This window comes from Paroedura picta, chromosome 8, assembly GCF_049243985.1.
Source record: "Paroedura picta isolate Pp20150507F chromosome 8, Ppicta_v3.0, whole genome shotgun sequence".
Classification (NCBI taxonomy): domain Eukaryota; kingdom Metazoa; phylum Chordata; class Lepidosauria; order Squamata; family Gekkonidae; genus Paroedura; species Paroedura picta.
In genome coordinates this window covers 287,890-303,326 of record NC_135376.1, presented here as the reverse complement: position 1 = coordinate 303,326, position 15,437 = coordinate 287,890, and the positions used below count along the sequence as shown (strand labels likewise).

Below are 15,437 nucleotides of genomic sequence, written 5' to 3'. Positions count from 1 at the left end.
ATGCAAACACACAGCTTTTCCTGACTAACTTCCTGCATGGAAAAAACAGAGAGGCCTTTGCCTGTGCTTCCCACAAGGATCGGCTGCTGTTTGTCTAGATAAGAAGCCATCCAAGGATAAGAAGCCATCCCCTGGGGCAGAATCCGCTCTCAGACTTGCCACTGAAGGAGGCATCACGCTGCCCAAAGCCAGCCCCAGCCTTCATCTTTCTGCTATCTGGAGCGCAGAAGGCGTCTGCAGAACCTACCTGCCCCCCCCCCCCGGTGCCAGACCTCAACCTCCAGGCTTAAGAAAGTGGCTCTCCCGGCTATCGGCCCCGGAACCAGAGCACCCATCCCGGGGCACAGCTATGGATTGCTCTCAGAGTGTACGTTTCTATTTCTCCTGCATTAGCATAGTTGGCTTGGGCAGGTGCCTTGAGGGCTGGATGCCAAGAATGCAACCGTGCCCGACCAGGATGCACCATTAACATGCTGTGTGCCCCGTCACCTCTGCCACTTGGAAACCTCCAGGCTGCCTGCAGCATGCAGTCAGAACAAGCCCTGTCTGCTGTGGCGGCATGCTGTGTAGCCTAGTTGAGGTGCCTGGCATGTTTCTCTAGTGTGGGCCTGCATAACACCAGCCCTCTTTGCGCTGCACATCCAAGAACAGAGGAAGTCATGGAATCATTCAGGAGGGCATTGCAAGAGGGGCGTTGCCTTTTCACACTGTGAGCAAGCGGTGCCTCCATGCAGCCATTGGCAGAGCAGGGACCCCCCCGTTCCACAAAGCACACATCAGGGGCCCCCCGTCACTCCAAAGCAGCGGCTTCACTCGGGAAGCACAAGGCAAACTGCACCAGCCAAAGGAGACACGGTCAAAGACATCCAGCCAAGGGGCAGGAGGAAGAGGGGGCGGCAGGGCCCTGGCCTCCAGCTCAGCCCCAGGGAGCATCACAAGGGAAGAGGGCCAAAGGGGCTGTGCTTGGGTGCATCAGAGCCGGGGAGAAATCAGCTTTTTCGGGACTAGCTGTACAGGTATCTGCATAGATTATTTGATCTGTATTCAGCTTAAAAATACCCAGGAAATACTTCTGAAAACCAAAGACAGATCAGAGAACCTGTCAGCTGGTATAGCTGATCCCGAATAAAGCTAAATTTCCCCAGCTTCGTTGGGGGTGGTGTGTTTGACTAGAATAGCTGGTGGTGGAGACGTTTAACGTGCTGAAGAGAGGCTTTCCATTCCATCACCTCTAGGGTTCTTTCCTGCTGTTTGCTCTGATTTCCCAGGCAACTGTAGGGTGTGGAAAGAGGCATCCCTGCAGGGGGAGCTGTAGTGTCTTAGAAATGATAAGTGTTTTCCTATATGGCACTGCATTGTAGGTTTGCAATTTGCATGGTTGTTGGCTTCAAATGTGAACTACCTTGCATTCCCAACCCACTGGGAGGTTTGAAGGAGCAGTGGCAATTTGGCAAATAGGATTTCAGGTCAGGGGAATACTGCTCTTTAGCCAATCACAGAAGATGGTTCTTTTAAAGAATTCTACTGTGCATGGGCAAAGAGCATGAAAGCACGTGCGGGCTGAGCTCCAGATTTTATGGCTGCCGAGGGAGGTTTGGAGGGCATGCAGTGCTGGCTCGGGCTGCTGCTCTGAGCCCAATTCCTCTGCTACCTGAGACATGTGGGAAAACAGCCAGCCTGTCAGCCTTGCCGGGGAGAGGCTGCAGCTCTGCCTGTGCTTGGCATGCAGAGCCAAGAGTCTCTGATGGGGACTTTGCATCAGTTCCTGCCTTCCTGGAGGAGAGTGAAGACTGGAAAGAACGTTTTTTAAAAAGCTTTCTTCTTTTACCGTTTGCAGACCTTTGGTCTTGGTCGTGTGTGGGTGTGTGAGGCCAAAGGCCTCAGGCCTTTTCCTGCTTCCCCTTGGTTAGGTTTTAGTTCTGAGTTTGTGGCTTGCAGCTGTTGTTCTGGAGTTTTTTTGTTGGGCCTGGTGACAGATGGGGAGGCCAAGGGTTCCAACCTTCCATTTGGTTCTTTAGGGTTGGTTTAAAAATTGGTTGACTTATTCATTTTGGTGGCTTATGCATGGGGTTCTACTTGCTTTTTTTTTTTTTAATCTATTATTTTAAATTAATTTTCCCTCCCTCCCTCCCAGTTGCAGCCTGGGGCCATGCAGGGTCTTGCACCACCCACTGCCCAATCTGAGATCCCAGCAGCTATGCTGTGTCCAGTGTATGTGTGTGTGTGTGTGTGTGTGGGGGGGGGGGGGGGAGAAATAGAGGGAACCGTGGTGCCACCCCCTGCCCCGCCCAGCCCGGTGGCTAGAGAAGCGCCCTTCAAAGCGGGACTACAAGGCCAGAAGCCCACCTCCCCACCTGCCGAGTCAGCTGCCCACTCTGGCAGGGAGGGGCCTTGCTTGCAGGCCCATCACCTGCCCATCCCCTGCTGCCTGGAGATGCTGCCAGGGATTGGAACCGGAGGGAAGGAGGCCTTCTGCATGCCAAGCAGAGGCAGAGCTGCGGCCTCTCCCCAGCCAGGATGACAGACAGGGTGTTTTCCCACATGATTACTGTAGAAAAAAGACGCTAAGGAAAATCCAAGTTCAGAAAGGTTGGAGCGTTGCAAGAGGGATTGTTCTGAATGCCTGAGGGAGACCCGAAGCCAGTTTGGCATAGTGGTTAGGAGTGCGGACTTCTAATGTGGCGAGCTGGTTTCAATTCTGTGCTCCCCCACATGCAGCCAGCTGGGTGACCTTGGGCTCGCCACGGCACTGATCAAGCTGTTCTGACCGAGCAGGAATATCAGGGCTCTCTCAGCCTCACCCACCTCACAGGGTGTCTGTTGTGGGGAAAGGGAAGGAAATGGGAGCCACTTTGAGACTCCTCCAGGCAGAGAAAAACTCTTCTTCTTCTTCAATTTCCAGACACTCACACGCACACGCATGCACACCCCCCAACACGGCCATGTCCCCAGGGACAGAAACAAAGGCATTCTCCCTGAGCATTTGTGGCCGTGGGCTGCCTCTTCCTCCTCCCCCCCTACAGGTGATGCTAAAGTCATCAAACTTGTTTCAGCTGAGGAGGAGGAGGAGGAAGCACCAGGCACCAGGCCCCCCTCCCGAATGGGACAGAGAGGCTTCCCTTGATCCATGGCCAGTCACCCAAGGGGAAAGGGAAGACTACACCCAAGGCTTGCATGCTGGGCCAAAGGAGCAGGGGTGGGGAGAAGGGAAGGGATGTAAGAAGCCGGCAGGTACCTGAGGTGGTCAAGCCTCTTCCTGTCATGTGGAGAAAAGGGGGCAGGGTTAAAAACAGGAGGGCAAGGAGGAAGAGATGAAATGAACGCAGAGAAAGCCAAGCGACATTGCCACAGAAGCAGTGGGACTCAGGCCAAAGAGGGAGGGGGTGCAGGCCTCAGACGAGCCAACCCATGGCCAGATGCCAGGATGCAGCCTGTCCTGTCTGCTGCAAGCAGGGACTGAGACACTCAGCTGTGACGTCACCTGCAGCACTGCTGCGGTTTGACACACTCAGGACAATCTCAGGTGCTGAGAAGGAGCCCAGGTGGGTCAAGCAACCCACAACCAGTGGCTGCCCCACTCAGGATCAGCTCCAAGTGCCACAGCACCCATGGAGGGCCAGCTGCACCATCCCCTGCACATCACCCTGCGATGGGAAGTCATGCGATCCACACGCAAAGGATCCTTCTATCCCTGCAGTCAGTCTTCCAGGGCACAGCCAGGAGGTTGGAGCGAAGGAGAGGCCAAGTGCCTCCGGGACTTCTCCAGGCTTCTGACACTGCAGAATGGGAGCACCTCTGGGGGCAATGTGCTGATCAGCCATAGCTACAAACACACCCACCCACAAACGCACACCAGAGCCCAGGGGAAAGCCAACAAGTCCTTAGCATGCCAACACACCAGCTGCCTTTCCCAGAATGCTTCCCACACAGAGGCCCTACTAGACGGAGCAGAGCAGCGCAGTGATCGCCTCCTTGGTGGTGTCCTTGGGAGCAAGGTCTTAGACTGCACCCACCCCACCCGTGGGAGCTCTGGCTATGCCATGGAATGCCGTCTCCTGCCCACCTTGCTGCCGGGGGTGAGAGGAGGAGCTACGATGCCCCACCCGGCCCACCCTCCGCTCTTGGTTTCTGCCTCCAGGGTCACAAGCACTGCTGGCCTGAAGGGGCAGCTTTCAGAGACGGCCTCCAGGTGACACCTAGTCCACTAGGACGGCCAGCAGCAAGTGGTCACTGACCCGGCTGGGGAAAAAGGGGCTCGGCCACAGGAGACGATGGCTGGAGTGGTCCACAGAAACACACGGCAAAGCCCAGGAAAGGGAAACCTGCTACCTGTTCCAGGTCTTGAAGGCATTGCTGGCTCGCTTGAACAGGTACCCCTCCATGACAATGCCGTTGGCAGCATCAACGTTGTATTCAAGCTTTGTCTCGTCGCTGGAGAAATCCTAGCACAGAAACAGAGCCCACCCTCAACAAAACCTCAGGAGGGCACTGCCCAGCACGGCCAACGTGCAAGTGAGGGGGACCCCCGGGACAAGGCACCCTGCCATCCGGATCCTGCTGATGCTCACCAGAGGGGCCACTGGGACAGGACCAGGGGGGTCCCAAGCCATGAGAACTGCCCCTCCACAGGGCACCATCTATAACCTGATTTCTGTCCCACAGGAGGCCTCAGAAAAGTGGATTCTCTCCTCCTTAAAAGACTCAGAATGTGCCAGCAAGTGACCATTGCCCAAGCCCTTCTCCAGCTCTGAGACTTGAGGGTGGCCACACCTGCCCACAAGACCCAGCCCCTAGGTCCTCTCCTGGGACTGGACAAGCCCTGATGGCATCTGCTTGGCAGCAGGGAGCAGCCTTTCATGCTGGGTTGTGCTGATGCCCAATGAACACGGGGGCAGAGAATGAGGTGGGAGGGGAGCCCAAGGGGAGCCCAATGGGGAGGAACGGGGGGAGACAGCCTCAAAAGCCAGGAGAGCAACACAACAGCCCTGGGGGAGCCAGTCCTGGGCCAAGGAGCCTCCAGCAGATGCCAGTGGGGACCAGGCTCCAAAAAGAGACCAGTGAGGGGGTGTGCAGTGCAGCCTTTCTATGGGATGGAATGTACAGAGCCTGAGGAGAGCAGGCACGGCGGCAACAGGCTTTCCAGTCAGACGGGGGCTGCCTTTGGCCTACTCAGGCCCTCCCCCTTCCTCGACCTCGCTCCCTCTAGCCAGCAGCCGCTCCCCAGACCCCAAGCGGAGACTGGCCTGTCCAGTACCAGAGGACTACTTGGAACTGAAGATGCCAGGGACAGACCGGGATGCACCCCCACAGAACGACGGCCCCCTCTGGCAGAAGCACAATGCCCTGTGAAGGGCTGTAGCTGCGACCCACACAGCCCCTCTAGAAATTCAGGAAGGCCCATCTTGTGTGTCCCCGTCCCCCCCCTCCTGCCTGCAGCCATGCAGCAGTGCCCTCAGAGCCTACCCACTAGGGTAGAAAAGCCATCTGTGGGGTGGCAGAGAGGTGGCCACATAAGGAGCAGGCGGGGCAGGAGCCCTGCTTGGCCAGCGAGCAGATGGGAAAAGCTCTTTGCACAACGGCAGAGCCCCATGCTCCCCCCTTCCCAAGAGCAGCAGGCAGCGTCCTCCCTGCGACTGGGTTGTGGACAGTCCGTATGTGGCCCCCCTGCCAGCAGGCACCTTTTGCTGAATGGTGGAGTGTTTTTGCTCCATCTCCCTCTTCTCCCGTGTTGCATCCACGGCCAGTCGGTCCAGCTGCGAAAGGGAAGAGAAGAGAGGCTGCTTGAGCGAAAAGAACTGCCGGGAGCCCCCAGGTGACTTCGGCCGGCTGCCCCAGGCCCCAGAGATGCACCTGGGCACCCCCATCTTGCCTGCCCCATCTTCACCACTCCTGCCCCAAGGAGCCTTCCAGCCTGTGGCAGAGCAAGAGGCCTCCCCTGTCCTGCCAGTCGCTTCCAAGAATAGCAGTGGTCCCAGGGACCCGCGGCTGGTGCATCGCACTGGAGAAAAAGGATGACTTATGTCCGAGTAGCTCTCACAGCGGCCAGTTGGCCTTCCCTCCTTCTAGCAGCAGGAGCCCCAAGCCGGGAACCGGAAACTGAGGCAGGTGAGAGGACTGAGTTCCCAGGCCAGAGCAGCATCTAGGCCTGTGGCCCAGCCAGAGTGGAGGGAAAGAACTGATCTCAGTGGGTTTTTCATAGGTCCCACTCGGTTTTGCTAACTGAAGGCATGAAAGGCCAAGAGTGGCAGCCTTTGTGGGCCCTTGAAGGGCTCTAAGAGCTGTGCGGCCATGGCTCAGTGGGCCTGTTGGACAAACGGGCTACGCTGGAAAGACCCCTCTCAGACTAAGACTGTGAGCAGAGAGACCCATGTAGGAATCAGGCATCTCAGTGTGAGATCATCTCTATCTGCCCACAGCCACGTTCTCAGACTTTGGCCCCAAGAACACGGAAGCCACAAGAACCTGTCAGCCCCCCCCCCCGCCGAGGCCCCCCCCAGGCCTTCCTCCCCCCTCCCCCGCTCCCCCTCAGAGGCCTGCCTTATTTCTCACCTGAGCTCCAAGGTCTTTCATGTAGGGTCTCAGCTCACTGAACAGGTCATAGCCTTGGTGAAAGAAGGCCAGGTGGGCATACATGAAAGACAACATCTAAGACAGACAGAGACAGGTCAGTTTGGAACGCTGGCTCCCACGTTGCCTCCACAACAATTCACTGCTTATGGAAAGGTTTACTCCCCATCTTTCTCTTGTGGCCAAGGGCAGCTTACTATTTCAAATGAAAACACTCCTAATAATGCCTTCTCCATTTACTCCTACCCTCCCCCTACCTTCCAACACACATGCAGCAAAAAGCTCAAAGAAAAGCCCAAGGATTGGATGCTATAGCTTTCACCTTTCTCTGGCACTGCGCTGGGCCTTCCAGAGCTCCTTACAAGAAACCAGCCATGTGCCAGAACCAGGGAGCAAGGCCCGAGGAGGCCAACTCTGCGCTGGAGAAGGGCAGGAGGGAAGCACACACAGAACTAAGGCCCAAGATTCACGCCGTAGTCATGGATGCACTCTGGCATGGCCCAAAAGCGTCTTACGGTAGCACCACAGTCATTTCGGCAGGGGGTCCCCGCCAGCCAAAGTAGGCAGACGAAAGCAATCCAATTCTGCACGTGGGAGCTTCTTATGGACTCCGCTAGCCATACCCCCCATCCTGCTACATGGGGCTTACAGCAGGCCTCACATTGGCTGTTGGAGGCCACCGGAAGCCGCAAGAACCACTACAGGCACGTGGACATCAGAGGCAACAGGAGTGATGGGGTTGAGCACCGGGAAAGAAGTAGGCCAGGTGTGTGTGTGTGTGTGTGGGGGGGGGAATCACCTCCGACCTTCTGTGTCAGGGACAACCACAAACCCTGTGCCAAGCCAGCCCCGATGATGTATCAGACAGAGCATGAAGCAGACAGGCATCTATGCCGCAGACATGAGATCAATGTTGGAGACATTCCACAGGCCCAGTGGAGAGAGGGCAAGGCCTGTAGCCCCCACCTACCCCCGGTGTCCCAAGGTCTCTGTCAGGGGAAGAGCAGAGACACCCCCCCCCCCAAAGGGACAGCTGCTTCCAGGGGCTAGCTAATCACTCCCAGCAGCTACTGCTGAGCCCATGGATCACACAGTCCAACTTGCTCATCAATTCCAACTCAGTAGCTTAATCTTTTTTAAAAAGTGCATGTAGAAACTTACTGATTTTAGGATCTCAGACCGCCTCTTTGACTGAAGAACATTGATCTAAGAAAAACAAATGTTGTGTTTGTTTGTTGGTTTATTATTCCATTTCACATCAGATGTTAGGCAGAGAGACAAAAGGACTGTGTTTCATCCAGTTTCTTTTGCCTCTTTTGCTTAACTCTGTGCTGTGCTAAAGACCTGCTTTTGAACCTTGTTTGCTTAATAATGATACATCTTGCATAAGTTTGAAGCTGGCCATGGTTCTCTGACCCATGTAGTGCTCCCCCGTTTCAGAAAAACTAGCCCAGTGCAAAGGGAAGACCAAGGGTCAGGGGAGGGAGCTTGGCAAGCAGCTTCTCCTCTGGAAGTGTGTACCCTTGCAGGCCTCAGGAATGAAAGGTAGCTAGGAGTCCTGGTTCTCCCAGCTGGCAACCCTGTACTTCAGCCAGATGGTGGCAATGTGTGTCCCTTTTGCCACCTTCCTGGAGTTACACAAAGACTGTCCCAGTACAAAAGTTGGATTAATAAGACAAAAACTGGAACATAAACTTGCACTATTAGAATTTCTTCATTTTCTTTTAATGCTGGTGAAGACGGAGAAGATTTGTCAGAGCATTCTCCAGTTCTATAAACGCTTTCAGACATAAATTTCTTCAATGACAAGTAATCTTTTTATGATAGCTTTCAAAATGAGCTATAATCCTAATACAAATGATTCTGTCCTTGACAAAAATGACAAATTTCAATTAATGTCAAACAAAAATATGGTTTTCTGCCTTCTGCCACTATTCACAGCCTTCTGTATTTTTGTTTGAATTTTATTTATGCAGCTCAAATATGTAAAAATATTAAAAACAATAAAAACAGCAGAGAATAACACTTTTTCTATACGTAACACATTTATAGGTTAGCTGTAAATCTTGGTTCTTAGACAAATCCAGTCAATTTCTGAATTCTAGCCACAGAAGGTCAAATCCTTTGCAAACTCATGAAAAGAGAAAGTTTCTGGGTTTTTTAATTAAGAACTTTGGCACCAAATGGCTTGAATTCAGAAACTGGCTGAATGTGTCTATGAACAAAAATATAAATATAAATAAAAAATAGAACAAAGCTGTGGAATCCCTTTCCTGTATGCTATACGTTTCTTCTGGATATAACTGTAGTTTAAAGATATCCAGTTTATTAGTAGTGACTCCCTGCCCCCACGCCCCTCCCAGACTCAGCAGACCATTGCATCATCTGACACACACAGGGCAAGTTTTTAACATCTACTACAGTTAGTTATGAAGATGAAACTCAAATACTTTGGCCCCCTCATGAGAAGGAAGGACTCCCTGGAGAAGAGCCTAATGCTGGGAGCCATCGAGGGCAAAAGAAGAAGGGGACGACAGAGAATGAGGTGGCTGGATGGAGTCACTGAAGCAGTTGGTGCGAACTTAAAAGGACTCCGGGGAATGGTAGAGGACAGGAAAGCCTGGAGGATCATTATCCATGGGGTTGCGATGGGTCAGACACGTCTTCGCACCTAACAACAACATAGTTAATCTTTTGATAGGCATACAAAAACAAACAGCGGGTTCTGTTTAAAACCAGGGAAGATATGTAGGTATATAAAATTTAAAATATCAAAAAAATTTTTTTTGTAAAGTTGGTAAAATGAGGAACTACCAGAAAATGTCTCCTGTTTTCCTGCTATGGAGCAGGTTCTTGAAGGCAGCCCTTTGAAAATCCTGATTAACACGAGAACTTTTAACACCCAGTGGCTGTGCCAGGGACACTCATCCGAGGGCAGTCAGGAGCCATCATGGTTGAAAGGTTTGAGTAAGTTTAGGTCATACGTCTGGTAAGTTTTGCACTGACCCTGGAATATTCTTGTCATCCACAGGACGTTGGTTTACCATCCTGATGATTGAAAAGTATCTTACAAACATATTTTATACCTGCGTGTTTTGAAAAAAATTGTGTGTGCTTAATATGGACCTCTGAGGAAGACATGAACAGGTTCAAATGCATTCGGTCTTTGGATTTTAGAGTACGACTATAACTTATATATGTGTAGATTCAAATGAGTAGCCGTGTTGGTCTGAAGTAGCACAATAAAATCAGAGTCCTGTAGCACCTTTAAGACCAACAAAGATTTAATCAAAGCGTGAGCTTTCGAGTGCAAGCACCCTTCGTCAAACTATGATCTTCTTACATGATTTATTTTCTGTCATGTAAGAAGATCATCGTCTGACGAAGGGTGCTTGCACTCGAAAGCTCACGCCTTGATTAAATCTTTGTTAGTCTCAAAGGTGCTACTGGACTCTGATTTTATTATATATGTGTGTGACCTATAGGAAACGCATTGTTCCCTGCTATTTTGTTTTTGATATTTTTATATATTTGGGCTCCATAAATAAAATATATCTATATTACATCATCTATCTATCTATATTATATAAAGGTGCTGCTTTCTCAACCTTTTTAGGTTCTTAATATTTTTTCATCTCTGCCAAGCAAGGCAGATTATTATAATTTATTTGATGATTTTTAGACTGCCTATCCCGGTAGACCAACTCTGAGCAGTGTATGATATGACATATGTATAAACAAAAGGATAACAACTTTAAAATTAAATTAAAGCAGTTAAAAACAACAGTAATGGCAACTGGTAAAAATGATCTGCAACAGCAGCCTAGTATTGTGATTCTCCTGCCATCTCAGTCAAGTCAGACTGTGGTCTTGACCTCCTGCACTCGATGGTGGGCCTGTGGGTCGAGACAGGCCGGAAGTCTAGTTGGCGTGGAGCCAGACCAAGCCGGTGTGATCCAGGCGACAACCACTTTGAGACGAGCCTTCAGCAGCTCACTCACTCAGCAACTTCAGCATGCCACCCATGAGACTGTCCAGAAACTCCAACTGGTTCCAAATGTGACTGCACAAGTCCTGACATGGACTCAGTGGAGAGCACACATAACACCAGCACGGGCTCCAGATGGAAGGTTCAAGGTTCAAGGATCTGGTGTTGACCTTTAAAACCCTAAACGTTCTCTGACCAGCATACCTACAGGACCGCCTTTTTACTATTACTATTACTATTATATTTCTTACCCGCATCCCCCCAAAGGCTCGAGGCAGGTTACAGCATATATAAAACCCCCAACAACATTTAAAACCAATATAAAATACACAATAAAACATCAGCCCCATAAAACAAGATGCTGCGGCATAAGAACTCTTCCTGGACCCAGAATCTCCCAACTAATTCCAGAGGGGAAAGGGGCAAAGAAGGTTCTGATGACATTCACTACCGCCACTCCTGTGTGGGGGAGGGGGGGCATGATCTTACTTGCCCCCTGGCCTCAACTATAGACCTGGCGGAAGAGCTCTGTTTTTAGAATCGCCTTAGAATCCCCCAAGAGCATTAAGATCAACATCTGCTCAGGGTCCCCGGCCCAAAGGCCTTTTCAAACCTCCCCCCCCCCCCCCCGGAGGAATGCGCTCTTGGGAGAGATCAGGACCTTGTGGGACCTAGATCAGTTCTGCAGGGCCACCAGGCCTATGACAGAGGCCTAAAATAACATCCACCAAGAAATGTAAGCCTTGCCACTGGGAGGAGGAAGAAAGCTGGATAACTGGCTCCTGGTCAAGCATGTCCCTCCCTGACCCGGTCTGGGATTTTTAGTTGGGGGCATCAGTAATAACACAAAAGGTTTTAAATTTTAGCGCTGTATGTGGTTTTACTGTTGTTACCCACCCTGAGCAACATGGAAGTGTGGGATATATATTACCGATGGTGATGTTAAGGTCCACGTTCTCTTCCAGACAAAGAGCATCGCTGGAGGCCAATCTGACCACCCCTCCCCAGCTCTCCCTGGTTGAGCAACCGGAAAGCCCCTCCTAAAAGGAGACTGCTTCTGAGGGCCTTTGGCTTACCTGAAGGACATAGTCAAGGGCGATGTGGCGGAAGCACTTCCGAGTGGCAGTCAGAATGTGAGTAGCCTCCTCCACTTCGTGCTGCTTGTTTCTGGGGACCTGGGCGTTCTTGGCGAGCGCGTTCTCCTTCTCTTCACTGACTTTCTCAAACTGCTTTTTTGCATCTTTAAATTTCCTTATATCCCTGGAACACAAAGGAAAGGGATAGCCGTCTTTGGCCACGGAGCAGTCCTCACAAAATGCAGCCAAAAGGAATCTATCCACCTCTGGTGTGGTTCTGCCCAATATGGGCTGGGATGGGGGAGGGAGGGAAGACAAAAGCTGTGGTCTTTCCTTGCACTTTAGGGGAGAAGCAGGCAGGAGGGCCCAGATCTTCATGCCAGGCCAGAGCTGGGAAAGCTTAATTCTGAGACCTGCTGGAGACATTTGTTCACCTGGGAATGGATCTACCCACTTAATACGCTGACCTCCAACACCATCCCGTTACTCTGTTGCCATCCACCTTCCCACAATCAGCAGCCAAAGCAAAAGTACCATTTTTAAAAAGACCAGATTCCAGGACAAGAACAGCACAACAGCAAGTGCAACAAAAAGCTAGTTAATCTGATTTAACCAGAGCAGCATACAACATTGCAACCTTTCTCCAAGGCCATAAGGGGGGGGGGGGGGTGTTGGCAAAACGTTCCAATACAAAAATGACATCAGTCAACTAAGAAATACCCGTCATGGCCCTGGACTTGGCCATGAGCAGGACTCAAGACTTGCTGTAAGAGACAGATGATGCAGACATGTTTTCATGGTTAAACCATAAAATTAATGGTCCTTGTTGGCTCCCAGGACATTGGGAAAGGTAGTTGTGTGGCTTTGGAGGAAGCATTTATGCTGCTGCCAGGACCCCCAAGGGCGCCTTTCTCAGTGCCGGTGCCGCCGGTTCCAGGCACAGACCAGAGGCCTCAGCACATGGGTGAGAAAGGGACGCCTGGAGGGAGGCTTGAGAAGAGTCCGTCTTTGGGGAGCTTCCTGCCTGGGACAAGCCGGATCTGCCCAAAAGAGATGGGCTTCCCTTCACCCAAAGGGAACCAGGCTGCCAGGCGACTGAGCAGCAGTTAAACTAATTGGGGTGGTGGGGGAGGTGCATGTGTGTGGGAGGAGCCGACAGGAAGGAGGGAGTCCAAAGGGCCGACTGCACCAGCCGTCTGGGTGACAGGGTTAGGAGTTTTTGGGAGCGGGTGGAATAGAAATCGAATAAGTAATTTTCAAAAAATAACAGAACAAGGAGGTTAGAGTAGGCTGGCAAAGGAGGGGCTGAGAGAGGCGGGGGTGGGGGTGGGGGTGGAGAGGGACAGAAGTTACAGGGGCCCCTATGCCACTGGCTGGCATGTCGGGGAGAGCTGTGGTGCCGGCAGGAAAGCCAACAGGACACGGGCGTCCTGAGCAGAAGTTCTCTAGGCAGGGATGGGAGGGATGTGTCCAGGGAAGTGCTGTGCAGCACAATGAAGAGATCAGAGTCCAGTCAGGGAGAAGACATGAGGGGAATCCACTCCTCAACAGAAGAGATCTGTGTGGAGATACTGGGGCCAAAGGGCTACCGCTGCCCACCTGATCAAACCCTGGCGGCTGTTCTCAAGATGTGACAAAAGCAGGTAACGGAGTGATCCTAGGAGGCCTCAACACCCCTCACCTGGACTGGGCAAGCCATGTGGATGCCATGAGATTCCCAGGCATTGTAAGCAACTGTGTACTGACCCAGAGCCAGCAAGAGGGGCAAGGATTGCGGACCTGGTCCAGAACAGAGCTCAAGACCCGGAGAGAAACACAGAAGATGCGGCACCCGTTGGGGACAGAGACCTCACGGCTCCTCTGGGCAGCCTTCAGGCCTATGGAGAGCTCCCCCTGAAGTCCAAATTGGTAATGTCTGGTTTCCAAAGAGGGAACTTGACAAAAACGAGGGGAGGAGATAGAAGGAAGCTGGGGGGGGGGGGAGTACAAAAGAGTCAGTTGGAAGCTATTTAAAACCAGCCTAATGGAAGCCCAGAGAGAAACCACTGCCCAGATTAAGGAAGGAACTGCCAAGTCTACAAGGCTGCCTCCACTCTTGGAAACTGCAGAGAGCAACAAGGCCTTTTGTTTTTGCAGACTGAAAGGGAAGGGAGGCCATGGAGGCCTGGCAAAAGAGGCGCAAAGGAGTCATTAGGACTGCAAAAAGAATTGAAGGAGCAAATTGCTAAGATCCTCAAGACCAACAATAAGTATTTCTTTAAATACACCCAGAGCAGGAAACCAGTCAGAGAAGCCACTGGGCCTGTGGGTGACCACAGAGTAACAGGGTGATAGCAGAAAGGCAGATGTGGAGATGGCAGAAAAACGCAAGCAGTTTTTGCTTCTGTGTCCACCGTGGGGCCCGGACAGCACAAGCTCCTGCCAGAGACACTGTTCTCAAGCAGGGAGTCTGAAGAACGGAGTCCAATTGAGGCAGTGAGCTCTAGCCCTTCCAGGGACATTAACAACCAGGAAGCCTCTGGGGGAGGGTGGCATAAATGAGAATTGACATAAAAATAGGGGCCCCCCTCCAGGAAATAATTAACCTCTCCCTCTCAACAGGAGATTTCCTGGGAGAACTAAAAGAGGCAGTGGTGCGTCCATTGCTCTGGATCCGCAGGAGCCTGACAACTATGGCCCCGTCTCGCATCGGGCGTTTCTGAGGAAGTTGGTTGAAAGGGCTGCTGCAGACGAAATATCAACATTCCTGCAGGAAGCTTCAGCCCTTGGCCCATTCCAGTCAGGTTTCTGGCCTGGCCATGGGGTAGAAACAGTGCTTGTTGCCTTGACGGACAACCTCCTTCACCAGTTAAACCGGGGCGGGTCAGCGTTGCTTGTACTATTAGACCTTTCAGCAGCATTTGACACAATTGACCACGAGCTCTTAGCTGATGGTGGGATACGGGGGACAGCTCACGAATGGCTGATCTCCTTTCTCTGGGGTCGCGGACAGAGGGCAGCTATAGGAAAGAGGGTAGCCACCAATAACTCATATGTCGAGCCCCACCAGCTCATGGAGGAGGGCAAGATGCTGTTTCCATTGGCTGCAGAGGAGAGGACACGCAGTAATGGGTTTAAACTACAAGTACAATGATATAAGCTAGATATCAGGAAAAGAAATTTCACAGTCAGAGTAGTTCAGCAGTGGAATAGGCTGCCTAAGGAGGTGGTGAGCTCCCCCTCACTGGCAGTCTTCAAGCAAAGGCTGGATACACACTTTTCTTGGATGCTTTAGGATGCTTAGGGCTGATCCTGAGTTGAGCAGGGGGTTGGACTAGATGGCCTGTATGGCCCCTTCCAACTCTATGATTCTCTGATTCTATGATATGTGGACTCTTCTATCCCATTTAACATCTTCATGAGCCCTCTTGCTCAGCTGGTGTGGAAGTTTGGGCTGGGATGTCATCAGTATGCAGATGACAGCCAGCTCTTCCTCTTGATGGATGGCCGTTCTGATTCTTTCCCTGAATCCTTAGCCAGATGCCTGGAAGCAGTGATGAAGTGACTCAAGCAGAGTAGTCTGAAGCTCGACCCTTCAAAGACGGAGGTCCTGTGGCGGGGCAGGAAGACTCCAAGTGAAGAAGTGCACCTACCCAGCCTAGACAGGGTGCAGCTAACCGTAGCTCACTCTGCCAGAAACCTGGGTGTGGTCCTCGATGCCTCCTTTTCCATGGAGGCTCAGGTCACAAGAGTAGTGCAGCAGGCTTTCTACCATCTACACCAAGCCAAGCTACTTGCGCCCTGCTTGGCCCCAGAACATCTAGCCC

The 15,437-nt window shown here is 52.0% G+C and overlaps 1 protein-coding gene across 3 annotated transcripts in view; it reads right to left on the bottom strand.

The window, feature by feature from the left end:
* The window catches only part of ACAP2 (ArfGAP with coiled-coil, ankyrin repeat and PH domains 2), a 49,822-nt gene that overhangs the window by 20,610 nt on the left and 13,775 nt on the right, over nucleotides 1-15,437 (bottom strand). For 2 of the 3 annotated variants that reach the window (XM_077347948.1, XM_077347949.1), the window contains exons 6-11: nucleotides 11,632-11,815; nucleotides 7,729-7,773; nucleotides 6,550-6,645; nucleotides 5,679-5,753; nucleotides 4,330-4,442; nucleotides 3,236-3,256 (exon numbers count right to left, since the gene is read on the bottom strand). In XM_077347948.1, the coding sequence (XP_077204063.1) occupies nucleotides 3,236-3,256; nucleotides 4,330-4,442; nucleotides 5,679-5,753; nucleotides 6,550-6,645; nucleotides 7,729-7,773; nucleotides 11,632-11,815 (534 nt within the window). The remainder of the gene's footprint in view (nucleotides 1-3,235; nucleotides 3,257-4,329; nucleotides 4,443-5,678; nucleotides 5,754-6,549; nucleotides 6,646-7,728; nucleotides 7,774-11,631; nucleotides 11,816-15,437) is intronic. The other variant, XM_077347950.1, reaches the window with a different exon arrangement.